The sequence below is a fragment of the Pygoscelis adeliae genome, unplaced genomic scaffold (genome assembly GCF_000699105.1).
Source record: "Pygoscelis adeliae isolate BGI_AS28 unplaced genomic scaffold, ASM69910v1 Scaffold136, whole genome shotgun sequence".
Classification (NCBI taxonomy): Eukaryota; Metazoa; Chordata; class Aves; order Sphenisciformes; family Spheniscidae; genus Pygoscelis; species Pygoscelis adeliae.
Window position 1 is genome coordinate 153,918 of NW_008824901.1, and position 13,159 is coordinate 167,076.

At 39.9% G+C, this 13,159-nt stretch overlaps 1 protein-coding gene across 1 annotated transcript in view; it reads right to left on the minus strand.

The window, feature by feature from the left end:
- VAT1L (vesicle amine transport 1-like) overlaps positions 1-13,159 on the minus strand; it is an 80,221-nt gene that overhangs the window by 39,703 nt on the left and 27,359 nt on the right. Inside the window, exon 5 of the mRNA XM_009324841.1 lies at positions 3,320-3,462. Within this exon, the coding sequence (XP_009323116.1) occupies positions 3,320-3,462 (143 nt within the window). The remainder of the gene's footprint in view (positions 1-3,319; positions 3,463-13,159) is intronic.

The window sequence follows — 13,159 nt, forward strand, 5'->3', positions numbered from 1 at the left end:
CGAGTTTATTGGGCTAGCCAACCCATGCCTTTCAGGCTTAGAAGAGTGGGAAACCATTTTGTTCCCCCTTTTTGAGGGCTTTCAGTAAAATTATATTATCAAAAGACAGTTCTTTTTGAGTGAATGCGAATGTCAAAGAATGTCCTTTTTTTTGGTCAATGAATGTCATAGAGAAAAAGGACATTTTTGTTATTCACGTCTTATATTCTTTTTCTGAATTTGTAAGTAAAGAGATGTCCTTGTAAATTTATTTAAAGAGTCTTCTGTTTCAGACTTTGTATCAACTAGACTTCAGCAAAGAGTTAAATCAAGCATAAAGAGAAGTCACCAAGAGCTAGAAACCCAGCTCCAAGGATACAATCAGGCCATATTATAGAAAGCAGAAAGTGTTTATACCGTTTCAATAAATAGTTTGCATATTTATAGTTTTCCAGTAAATAGCTTTGTGACTGCTCTGTCAATAGGATGCTGAAGAAGAAAAGAAATACACCCAAATATCCTGATCTAGTTCTTTTTTTCTGGCAAAACACCAGCCTGCAAAATCCTATCACTAGTTTGATCTAAGTCTAATATCCTACCTCCTAACCAAGTAAACAGCCCAAGCAGTACTAAATTCTTGATTAATACTCTTAAGCAATTACCCAAATAACTGGTGCAGACACTACAAGAAAATTGCAACCTGGAGACAATCAAAGGTTTAAGGGGCAGTCAACAGCATTTAATCCCCAGGAACATCAATTAGCTCCTGATGACCATGCCTTCTGCAGTGGTATAACTGCAATTAGAAGTCAGGAAAGAGGTAAAGCTTTATGGCTTGTAATGCACCCTTCTGTTTCCTCACAAAACAAGGGTGATACTCAGACATCCACTGGCTACAAACAGCAACAAAACTGGACAACTTTACTCTTTGTTACTGCTGCCGTATGTGGGGTAATAAATTGTTTATATTCAGGCCACTGGATGAGGTTTCACTGTAAATGAATAATGACTTTGCAATTGAAAAGCTTTTGGTGGCTTCCATGATTGACCTGATTCCTCATCCCTTAGGAACATTTCCACATTCATACCACCTCTGGGGTTTTTTTTTTGTTTGTTTGTTCATTTGTTTGGGGTTTTGGGGGGTTTTTTTTGGACTTTGCTCCCTGATAAAAGCTCTTCCCTGGAATATCCCAGTCACCTGCAATAAGGCAGGTTCCTACCACTATCCTTTCTCAACCACGGGCCCACCCTTTCCTGCTCAGAACCTCTCAACAAATGAAGAGCCTTCCCTTTTCCATAGGACTCCCCCGACCCAGCGTGCAGCAGGCAAATGCAGACTAGCTGTCTTCCCTGCCGGCCAGCAAAACATTTTAAGCAGAACATAGTATACAGCTAATATCCAGCAAACCGAACAACTACACTGTTCCCCCCGCTGCCTCTTTTAAAAGGTAATTTGTCTTTATAGCGTTCTCAGAATTACTGCTGTACTTTTTTTTTTTCTTTCTCAATGCAAAGTGAAAATACACGGATCTGAGCAACAAATCAGAGTCTTGGCATATTCTACAGGGTGCTGATTTTGACTTAAACAGGACTATCAATTGTGCTAGTACTACACACCTCTATACCAGAAAAGAAGCACAAACTAGCTTGTTGCATCTACATTTTATCTTTTGCACCCACTAGGTCTCTGCCTCATTGCTCTATTGCGAGGTGAAAAAGTATGTGAAAATGCAGGATCACCAAAAGGGATTTTAACAGATTTAATGGAGCAGAATTCCATCCCTTCGTAACCAGGTCTCCTTTTGATTTCAGTAGTTACAGTCTGTTACACAGAGTCAGGGGTGGTGCCAGGGAACTGTCCCAAAAAGAACTGTCCTGATGAAGGGCAGAAGCAGCCAACATTATCTGCAATCAAAGTTATCAGAAGTTAAAGGGGCTTTATTCCTTTTTTTAAGCACTGATTTCTGTTGTATCTGCTCCCACATCACATACCCATTTAGATCAGATCTTCTGCAGCCCCTGCCAAGAGTTAGGATTAAGGTTGGTGCTGAACTCTGGTTAATGTTTTCAAGTGTTCTTTCTTGCTGAATCAATGTTTGTAAAGTGGGGATTGCTAGAATTCAGTCTTCATCTCACTACAGCAATTTTCCAGGGGCAGCAAAACACTTAGGTATGTATACTTCCCCAAGAGAAAGGCTATCAAAGAGCTGAAGAGATGTGCTGCAGTTCTTCTGAGCTGTAAGAAAATGGTAGGGGTGTCATCTGCTGGACAAGACCTGTCTTTTTTGGTGAAACTTCCCATACAGAAAAATTTTCCTTTGATATACAACATCTTTTGTGATGGACCGTTTCAAATGTTCTCTTAAGCCCTTGGGAGTGCTCCAGAAACAGTAGCAAGACACCCTGCTTTCTCCTCCAACACCAGTCTGGATTGCTAACGGCTCGGACGAAAGTCTGCTATATACCAGAGGCCCTGTTTGAGCGCCAGTAACCCTCGTACCAAGAGACCTTCTGAGAGTTTGCATGTCACTCTGAGGAGTGCATAAGTTTGACAGGAAGCCTGTCAACTGTATTACCTTGGGGTGCCCCTTCGGGAAACCTCTTGTTTTATGCCCAGCTACATAATCTAGTATTTTGACAGACACAAGATGAAGGGAAAACATTAGTCTCATCTGTCTGACAAGTAAAATCAAAAAGACATTTTTTACTAAGATTTTCTTATCAATTCTAAAGTTTTGCTACCTGTATCAACATCAATATCTAAAAACAGTTAGACAATTTGGAAAACAAAGTATTTGAAAGCATGTAAATAGAAACACACATGATGACTTCAAAAGGCAACAGGATGATTCTAATCCTAATGCCAACAAACAAAATCTAAGGATCTGAAATCAAAACAGACATCATATGCTCCGATATCAATCCCTGGTAGAGGATAAAAACCCAGGCAGATAGAAACACACCAGAGAACTCCAAAACCTGGATAACTTACAGATCCACTGAAAATATCTTACTCAGTGCATTAGTGAGCTACTACATACGCAGATAATAGCAAAGCACATCCTTCTGTTAAGACCTTTATTCTTTTTCACTTAACTTACTTTGCTCGCAACAGATGTCCAAGTATGAACACGGACTAACAAAGCTTATGTTGCGTATAGAGAAATAGGGAGATGCTTGCTATCTTGTCCCTTGTAGTGGACAGATGAGATATCTGGAATAAACTACAGTTCCCAAACTCACAAATGTAATCTCTTCCCGTAAATATGATCAGCCCAGTGTCTTTCATAGTATTTTGCTAGATACTATACAACCCTTATGCAGGAAAATAAAAGATTACCTTTTTACTTCTTGAACATAGTCTGCATTTCTGTCAAACAGGTGAGTTACTGAGTCTTTGATTGCTTCATGTTTGAAAGATGAAGCTGTTCCAAAAACAGTAACATTGGGAATAGTTGAACAGAGCTGAGCAACAGCTTGACCCTGCAAACACATTATTATGTTAGTTCACTGACATGGAAATTGGTTGACAGACTTTGTAGCTGCCAGTTCGCTCATGACACAGCAAAATCCAAGACCAAACATTGGCAAGGACTTCCCAAACTAATTTCTTGCCAGTACAATGCAGTTCAGCCACAGGAAAAAAATACATTTAAATCAAAAGGACATTCTGAAGACAAAGCAACTGCAGGGGTAAAAGTAACTTAATGCATCAAAAATTGTACTGGAAAAGAGTTCTTCTTGATCTTTTAACAAAGGCAGTGTAATTTAAGGGAAATGGCATTAATTTACAAGGACCACCAAAAATGATTACTCAAAGAGTGCTAGAGAAATATTTCTCATTTGCTACTTGCATCCTGTGCGCATTTCCCCCAGAGTCCCTTGAGTAACGTCAGCAGTCCTCTTTGCACTTCATACCTCAGAACAGCACTGACTGCTTCTGCATGTGATTCAAATCCTCTCTGCTCACGGGGAAGGCCTTGCAGCACCTGATGCCAGAACAGAATTTCTGGCAGATAATGTAAAGATACTCGGCTCCTCTGGTACTCAGATACAGCTTTTATGCTTCAGGTTTTTGCAGTCCTAATACAGAAGGTCTAGCGTAGTCAGTCCCACGACAGCATGCAGTCTACCATTCCTAAGCAATCACATTTTCTTATGGTTTCAGTGGGAGACAGCAAGTTGGTATAACAAATACTGCATAGTAAAGCAAATCTGGTTTACCTCTTATTAATAACAATAATTATTACTGATTATTCAAAATGCAGGAGTAGCCTTGAGTCACACTAACAGGTCTGCTTTAGGCCAGTGCCCCAACCTCAAAACTGATCAACAGCAAAAGGGATAAAATGGCCTAGAGCATGTATAGGAAAATCATTCTCCTAGTATATCTCTGCTGCATCTGGGCAGGAATCCAGTGGAGTCCATCAGATGCTGTGTCAGTGTTTAGGTAGGACTTGGGACGTTAGAGAATTCGTGCATTTAAATGTCTGTACTTTGACCTTCCAGCTTCAGGCTCCAGAACTTCTCTAAGTTTTAACCTCTAATTTCATGAGGCTGAGAGAAGAAGGGAAGCACTGCATAAATGCTGAGCCATCTAGATTTCAAAAGAGATCCTAACAGGTCATCTTTTTACAACCCTGGGTTTTGCTTTACTCTTAACACACTAACAAACGGAACACAGACTTTTGGTAGCCACATCCTGCCTCTTGTTGTAACCACATTATTCCACTGGAGCTAGCACGGTTACACAGATACGCCCAGAAGCAAGAAATGGCACTGTCATTCTAAAAATAACGTCTGACGGAATTCAGCAGATTCTTACTTATCTTTAGAGCCGAAAGATTGTCATTTGTAAACTGTGTGCATGACCAGTAAAATCATCCATGGATAAACACATTTTCATTCATTCCAACCAGAAACCCTGATTATTAGTATGTGAATATCAGTAATCAGTGCTTGGGTTTTACTTACATTAGAATAATTGGATAACCCTGCATACCCAGTACCCAGGGTGTCTTGGAATCCTCACATATAATGCTGAATATAATTGCTAGTGATGATCTTCTGAGCTGAACATCGCAAGAGAGGACAATATTATTATTTATATATGGTGGCATCCAGGAGTTTCAGATGTTTCCAGTAGGAGTTTCCTACTGGATTAGTCAGTAAAGAGCTACACAGCAAGGCACAGTCTGTGTGATCCTTTGGACAGGTACCAACAGACATAGCGAAGAGAGCAGGAGAAGGGATGCATTCTCATTCTTTACAGATGAGAAATGGAATAGCACAGCAAATTGAAGAACCTGTCTAACAGCTCAGAGAAACTTATAGCAGGACCCAGGTATGAATGCTGATTCGTAGCATGGTAATCCAATACCAAACATAAATGACCTTTTCTTTCTAAAATCATCCACCATTTTCCTTGGTTGGAATCCCTAATCTCTCAGAAATCATACGAAAATCCATTCCTGAGAGTCCTCATCTCACAAGATGTAATGTCTTCTGGGAGCAGAAAAGGTTTCACTCTTCTCATACTTCATTTCTCTATTACTGTCTCATTCTGAAGCGCAGGTTTTAGCCTCCACAAGGCTCCACAAGTATCGTAACATAAAATTACAAGAAAAATTAATCTGGATTTTGTATCTCTCCTTTTCTTAGTCATTTCCACTAGCAATCCTCTTTTCTCACTTTCTGTGTCTCCCAGAAAACCATCACCCACAGTGATTTAGATAAGTCAGTATTCTATAATGTATGCTAGTTGAGTGAAATTCTGACATTATTGATCTATTCTCTAATTAGTTTTTCTGCATTTTCAAGCTAACTTGGGAAGACGAGGGATAATGAGTATATCCTGAATCAAAAACACTGAATGTTTAAAAGGTCAAATATTAGAGTAGAAAATATGTTGATTTTTATCCTGCAGAAGATGATTTAACATTTAACAAATTTACAGTTAGATGAATAGGAGAAACACACAAAAAACCCAGGATGTGCATAACCTATTTTCCTCATGACTCAAACTTGTTAGTACACCCCTCCCTCCCCCCATTGAAATAAGGTTATCCAAAATCCCAGATCAGAATACTTTCCAGCTTTCTGCAGATACTTAAAGCCTAAAACTGACTCATATGACCAGTACTTTTATGATTGGATGAACAACATCACTGAAGTATTTTGAGGCAATTCCACAAAATATTCTTCTACAGGTTTCTGAAGATCTTAATTTGACGTTGACCCTTACTTGTTTTTGTGCAAAGTATTCTTAGAATTCGTATTTCAGAAATCTCAGAATAAAGGCTGATACTGGACCTTTCATGCCTTCCCCACCAAAACAGGAGAATTGAACTCAACCTATGAACTCAAACATTTCACTAATTTCTGTGGAATTCGACTAAGCTCCAAAACAACACTGTGGCTATGCAAGTTCCTCTTAAGTCTCTTTTCTAATCCCTCAAGTCATCTAGCTGCCTCTGGATTAGTAGCTAGCGTTTAGAGGGCTATACATTTTAATTTGCAAGTATGTGAGGCCCTGGTGTTCAGAACGTCCATAGTTCACAAATGAAGTACGGACAAAGGGTTTTGCAGCTGGAAAGAAGAACGCCCTCTTCCCAGGGCCGTGGCGGGGCAGGCGAGGTATCCATGCAGGCTCCTGTCCCACCACATGCTCCTTCCAGGAAGCATCCTTTGATCATGGGGGCACACGAGCCCTGTCCTGTCTTTGGGCTTCCAAAGCCATTCCCCTCCTAAAAACTGCTTTGTGGTAGACAGAGACAAGAGAGCTTTCTGCCTCCTTCCTGCCCAGACAAAACCACATCATCTCTGCTACCAGCTTTCACCATGGAGACCGCATGGATATGGAAGTAGGCACCATGTTATCAGAAATAGTGTATGAACTCTAAAACCTTCTGAGAGGGTGTCTGATTAGATAGGCATGATTTAAAAAAATGAAAATAAAACTCTTCACACATCCAATTTTTCATATACGGTGCAAATTTCTACATATAAGTACAGACTAGACTCTTGCTTCCTGAACCTGGGAAAATTAATAAGTGGCAAAAAATAATTCTCACTTGGACAATTAATTTTACCTTTAACAGGATTTAGCAGTCTTTGAAAAAACCGATCAATTGCTTCACTGAAGGGATAGACACGGTTATGAAATATTCCCTTAAAATGGAATTAATCTCCTTTAAAATATATGTATTTTATATACTGCTCATCATGCAGAACTCCACACGGTGAGTCCTCAAAGAAATTAATAACTTGGATTAAAGCATTCTGTGGAAATGAAGCGTCTCCTAATACTGAATTTGGCATAGGAGTCTTATGTCTCTTTAGCTTCAAAGTCTGTTTGATGGATTCCTTTTAAAGGTACCCTGCCAATTTATAAAACCAGTATGCTGAACCTTATCTACACATATGATTATTACAGAATTTATTATAAATGGATATGCTTATAGTAGTTTTAGATCCAGTAAAAAGATTGAGATTTCTTTACATTCCTTTACTTTAAAACCCAACTTTAAACCTGCAGGATTGGAAACTTCTCATACTGAGATAATTACATAAAAGAATGGAAAAGTAGTTTTTTTAAGAAGTAAAAAAGAAATAGACTGTTCTGTGCATTTAAACAATTGCAAAGTAAAAAATAAATGTCATTGACATTTAAAAGTCAATGTAGAGAGCACAAATAGAAGAAAACTTACTAATCTAATTAGCTCATTAACACTAACTTAACACTGGATGAAATATAAATAAGGGGTATAAGTTAGTGGATTTCCAAAAGGGTCTGACCTAATGGCACAAGCCAGACCTCAGTCTGATGTGCAAGTTGTGCGCTGAATTACAGCAGTTATAGATCAGTATACTTTCAAGAAAGCATCTTTTTTGCTATTATGTAAACTGAGCCCAGCTTTATAGCAGAAGAGAACAAACCATCTAAAAGACACCACCCTGCAAAATGACATCTATTAGAACCAATAGCATCAGTAAGAAATTATCATTCCTAGGATATATTTTTGCAGCCCAAAGATGCTACAGCAGTTTTAAAAAAAAAAAAAAAATCATTCAGACTTAATCTTGCACAAGAAACCTGTCTGGAACCAAACGTGAGGAGAATCCACATTTCCAAAATGCTTTGATGCCACATAACCGTATCTGAAGGTGGTACAAAGTACACAAACATAGTAAGAAAACGGCAAGAGAAGACATCTAGTAGTCTCCTGACATCAAGGAAAACTTTTCTCTGGTGTTAGGAGAAGTCAGATACACAACGCTCCATCTCCTGAAGGTGTCATCTTTCCAATTACAGCAGAGAAAATTGGAAACCAAACACTAAGGTGAACGTTGCAGAGTGGACAAACTGAAACGTGATTCCTGAACGAGCGTAAGGCAGTATCTGCTACATTCAGTGCACCACAAATAAGTTTTGGAGTAGAGGGAGTGGAAGAAAGAGTCAGCATGAGATAATGATCTCTCTTACCCTCAAAATCTCTTGTTTTCTGCAACAGTTAGCAGGGTGTGTTTTTTCCTACCCCCTTGCAAAATTGCGCAGCTGAGGTGCATCCAAAACTCAGGGCTGAATCTCCATCTGGTATAAATCCTCTACAGTTTAGGGGAGCTACGACAACATACCCCAGCCAAGATCCTCACCCAGAGGATATAAGCTCTATCTGAAAAGGTAGAACAGCCAAAGAAGAGTTAAGCACTGCCCTTCTGTGACACAACTCAGCAGGGGATTCAGGGAAAGGACATGTCCTCTGGGGAGTGCAGGGCTGAGACAGGCAAAAAGAAAGGCCTTCAGAGACTGCAGCCTGCTTTGGTCAGGGAAATTGCTTATTGTGTATGACTCGCCAGGCTTCTGTGTTTGATTAACAGATTATGCTCTGAGGCAGTGTCTGGAAATAGACTCAGCCATGGCACCGGGACTGTCCTGAGCTGCTGAGGGAGCACATCCATTGCTTTAGAGGCATTCAGCGGCACAGGGCAGCTCAGCGTCAAGATACCCTGTCTGGCTTTAAGTGAGATAGCTTGGGTACTTAAAGCAGCCTAGACTTGGTTACACAGAGCTCTGCGTGAACTGATTTATTCCCGTCCTTGGCTGCTGGAGATGAAATAAGAGGAAAGCACTTCATCAAATGCAAAACGGCTATGATCTGCTAATATGAAAATACCAAGTGCAGTCCTGGGAGGTATCAGGTAAAGATTTCAGCGAAGTGGGAAGTATTAATGCCATTGTTCAGTATACTGGCCAGGACCATCAAAAGAGCAGAGTAAATTCTAATTATTCACATTCAGGAAGGACTGACTCAAACGCAAGAGCGCTATTTAATGTGCTCCTACCTGCTAGGTGCAGACAGACCTAAACTCAACCTACCCATACAATGTTTAAAAGGATCAGGGATGCTGCGAGACCTAGTTTAAAAGGCTCTAACTTTCATACCAGCTTACTGCTGCTTTGCTGCCAACCAGCTCAGAGCCCAGGAAATGTGTTATGTATCTGTCTGGACCAGTGTCTGTAGGATGACCAAGGAAACAGACACCCGACCTTACAAAAAAGGGGTATGAACAAAGAACCCTGTTTTCAGCCTAAAAAATACAGGCCAAGGAGAGATTTGATTCTGAGCTTGTTCTACCCATATACACACGTACATCCTACCAAAAAGATCTGAAAGAAGTGCCCCAAGAGGAAAGAATAGCTAATTTTAATTAATGGACAACAGCAGTGGAAGAACAAAGATACATTAACTGGCCACAAATAAAGTCTGGAAATTGAGAAAGATTTCTCACCGAGCAAGACAGAGTAGAGAGAATTTGAAGGGATAAACACATAGGTATTTTTTAAGAAGAAATTTGATAATTCTCTTGAAAGGGTTCCTATACGCTGCCTGTGATAGCGGGTGACTAGATTTACTAAGGAATGCCAGTTCTTTGTCAGATAAAATATCACCACTTCAGTGATTCAGTTTGGAACACATCCTCAAATATTTGCAATTTATGCAGGGGAGACAATAAAAAAGAGGGTTCCTGCCAAGCAGTAACCAATCCTGCCAGGACGACCTAAATCTATTGCCAAGTCAGATTTGCCCTTCAACTTCAAACATGGGAGCTGCATCTGTAACTTACTCTGCTTGCACTTCCTCCACTGCTGAGCCTGAAAGGGAAGGTCAGATCACAGCTTCAGGATAGCAATCGATGCTCCTGCATGAAAGGCAGCTTAATTTTAGCATCTGTAAGATCAAAATGCTAAAGAATTGGCTAATAATTCTACCTTGCGTCTGAGGGGTTAAGTGATGAAATTGAAGTGTTTACACAATCTTGGTAAATGACCAAAGTTTTGTGCTCTAAATATTCAGAATAGGAAGTACATAAAGAGCAAACAAATAAGTAAATGGGCATAATGGCTGTCTCTCACAAATCTAAATCCCTGAAAGAATTCATTTTCCATGTAGATACCATAGAGAGAGACTGGATTTATTAAAGCGAGAAGAGCCTAAGTTTCTTTGCTTTCGGTTTTTGTTTGTTTGTTTTTAATACAGCAGTCCTGTATTTATATTAATTCAGCTAATCCAGGATACAGTTTACAAGTTTACATTAATAATTTTAAGAGCAACTTTATAATCTCATACAAGCCTGTGCTATGACTTGCACTGAATGCACCGACTTAAAGAGTCTTCATTTTAAAGAACTAATTGCTTCATACTGCAGATCAGTCCCAGCAGGGTACGCGCTACTGCTCAGTTTTTTCAGTGTATTTTCTTCAGTCACCACCTTGCTTCACTTGAAGGAAAAAAAAAAAAAAAAAAAAAAGACGTGGGAGTGTATTTGTGAAGGGAGCTACTCTACCATTGTCTTACAGTCATTTCAAACATTAATTACAGCATTTTACAGTTAAGATAAGCCAATATATGTCCTATGGTAAGTCATATGTTCTTGCAAACTCATACTTCTGAGCATTAATTTCTATGTATGCATAATAGGAAGTTTTTGAAGTTCAGTGTTGTTGTGGTTTAACCTCAGCTGGCAACAAGCACCACACAGCCGCTCGCTCACTCCACCCCCCCCCAGTGGGATGGGGGAGAGAATCAGAAGAGTAAAAGTGAGAGAACTCGTGGGTTGAGATAAGAACAGTTTAATAATTGAAATAAAATAATAATAATGTAATAATAATAATAATAAAAAAAAAAGCAAATGATCCACAATGCAATTGCTCACCACCCACTGACCTATGCCCAGCCAGTCCCTGAGCAGCAGCCCCCCTGGGCAGCTTTCCCCCAGTTTATGTACTGAGCATGACACCACATGGTATGGAATGTCCCTTTGGGCAGTTTGGGTCAGCTGTCCTGGCTGTGCCCCCTCCCAGCTTCTCGCTGGCAGGGGGGCATGAGAAGCCGAAAAGTCCTTGACTAGTGTAAGCACTGCTCAGCAACAACTAAAACATCTGTGTGTTACCAACATTATTCTCATGCTAAATCCAAAACACAGCACTGTACCAGCTACTAGGAAGAAAATTAACTCCATCCCTGCCGAAACCAGGACAAGCGTTAGCTGACTTTCTCCTTATTTTAGCAATCAGTTCAGAAAGGCACTTAAACATTTCTGTAGCTTTAAGCATTTGAACTCTATTTGTGTTACACAATTATGTATTTTGTTAATTATCAAACTGCCCTGCTACTCAATATAACAGTTTAAGCAGAAGTGTTCAGCATTCTGCCAAGCAAAGGCCTGAAAGAGAGCGTATGACAACCCTGGTCCTTGTTAGATCTTGGTCAGTAGCAGCTCGAGCAATGATAACAGAATGCTTTGCAAGGTCTTAATTTCTCGTCGAAGTCTGATTGAATCATGCAATGAAACTGTGAGCCTGTACCATGCCTTCCTAGAAGGCCCCTAAAATTTCTCCAGCCTACTTCACTTTCCAGGCTGAGAGTCAGTCTCTCTTAACTGCCCCTATCTCAAGAGGGAAAAAGAGAGACAGGAAAACCAAACCAACCCCCAAAGCAGCCCCCTTTGCAAACGATCAAAATCAACAAACCGGCCCTAGGAAACAAAAGCAAATGCAATCTCTCCTTTCAAACCCCCTTTCTAAGCACTGCAGCAGGTCCTCCTCTTCAGATGGAAGGCTACAATATACCAACAGTGTCAGAAGCAGAGTTTGTGAGTGTCCACCTCTCTCTTCCTGGTTCAGAGAGACAAGGTGCTTCCCTACAACTAGCAACGTTTCCTACCATGAACAGGGAAGATCGCATGATGCCCTGTCCGTTCAGTTGAGTGGGCCGCAGAGAGGATACTCATTTGGTATATAGAACAGGATTCAAGTCTCTGTAACAGAGAGATGGGTACGTGAGACTTTTTTCAAAATAATTTAACTTAGAACATTTCCTTTTTCTCTACATCATCTTCTGATATCCCCTGGAACTTCTGGAAATAAGTAAACTGACTTACCTAAAGCATCCTGTCAGACATTAAAGGATACTGTCACATACTAATCATACCCAGGCACAGATGGGAAGACAATTGCTATAGTTACCTCACTACCAAAAATATCTATAAACAAAAACAAGGCCACATAAATAAACTGAGGCAATACATAAGTAAAGGTCCTAGAGAATTTTCCCTGACTCAGTTTATTGAAAAAGCTGCAGGATCCTCCTAAAGGGGGCTGGGGACCCAGAACAAAGAACCTCACAAACATTTTTGAAGCAACAAGTTCTTTTTCGTAAACTGCCTGAAGCAGCTAAAATAATGATCTTGCATAATGAGAAGGGAACAATTACAAACTTCTAGTCCCACAGGGAGCTTATTGTCTCATTAAAGTATTCTGGAATTTCTATGACATTTAGAAACAAACTGGACAGGTTTCCTACTTGCTGAAAGTGGGAATGAGCCTTCTATCTGTTAAAGCAACAGCACAAAAAATACCACTTCCCATAGTGATTTCAGTGCCAATTTTCTGTTTTATTAACTAAGAACTTTGTGAGTGATTTGTTCGATTGAGGCTGTTAAACTTTTCAAAGGATTAACAGACAGATTATTAGAGCTGTTTAAAGAGTAATACAGACCCCTCTGAAATCTTTATGTCTAGTTAGCAGAAAGGAAAAAATTCCATGCATCTCCAGGGTGATATTCTACCTGTAAGACCTATCAAGCAACAGGAAAAGTCTTTCTTTTCCAATTCTAG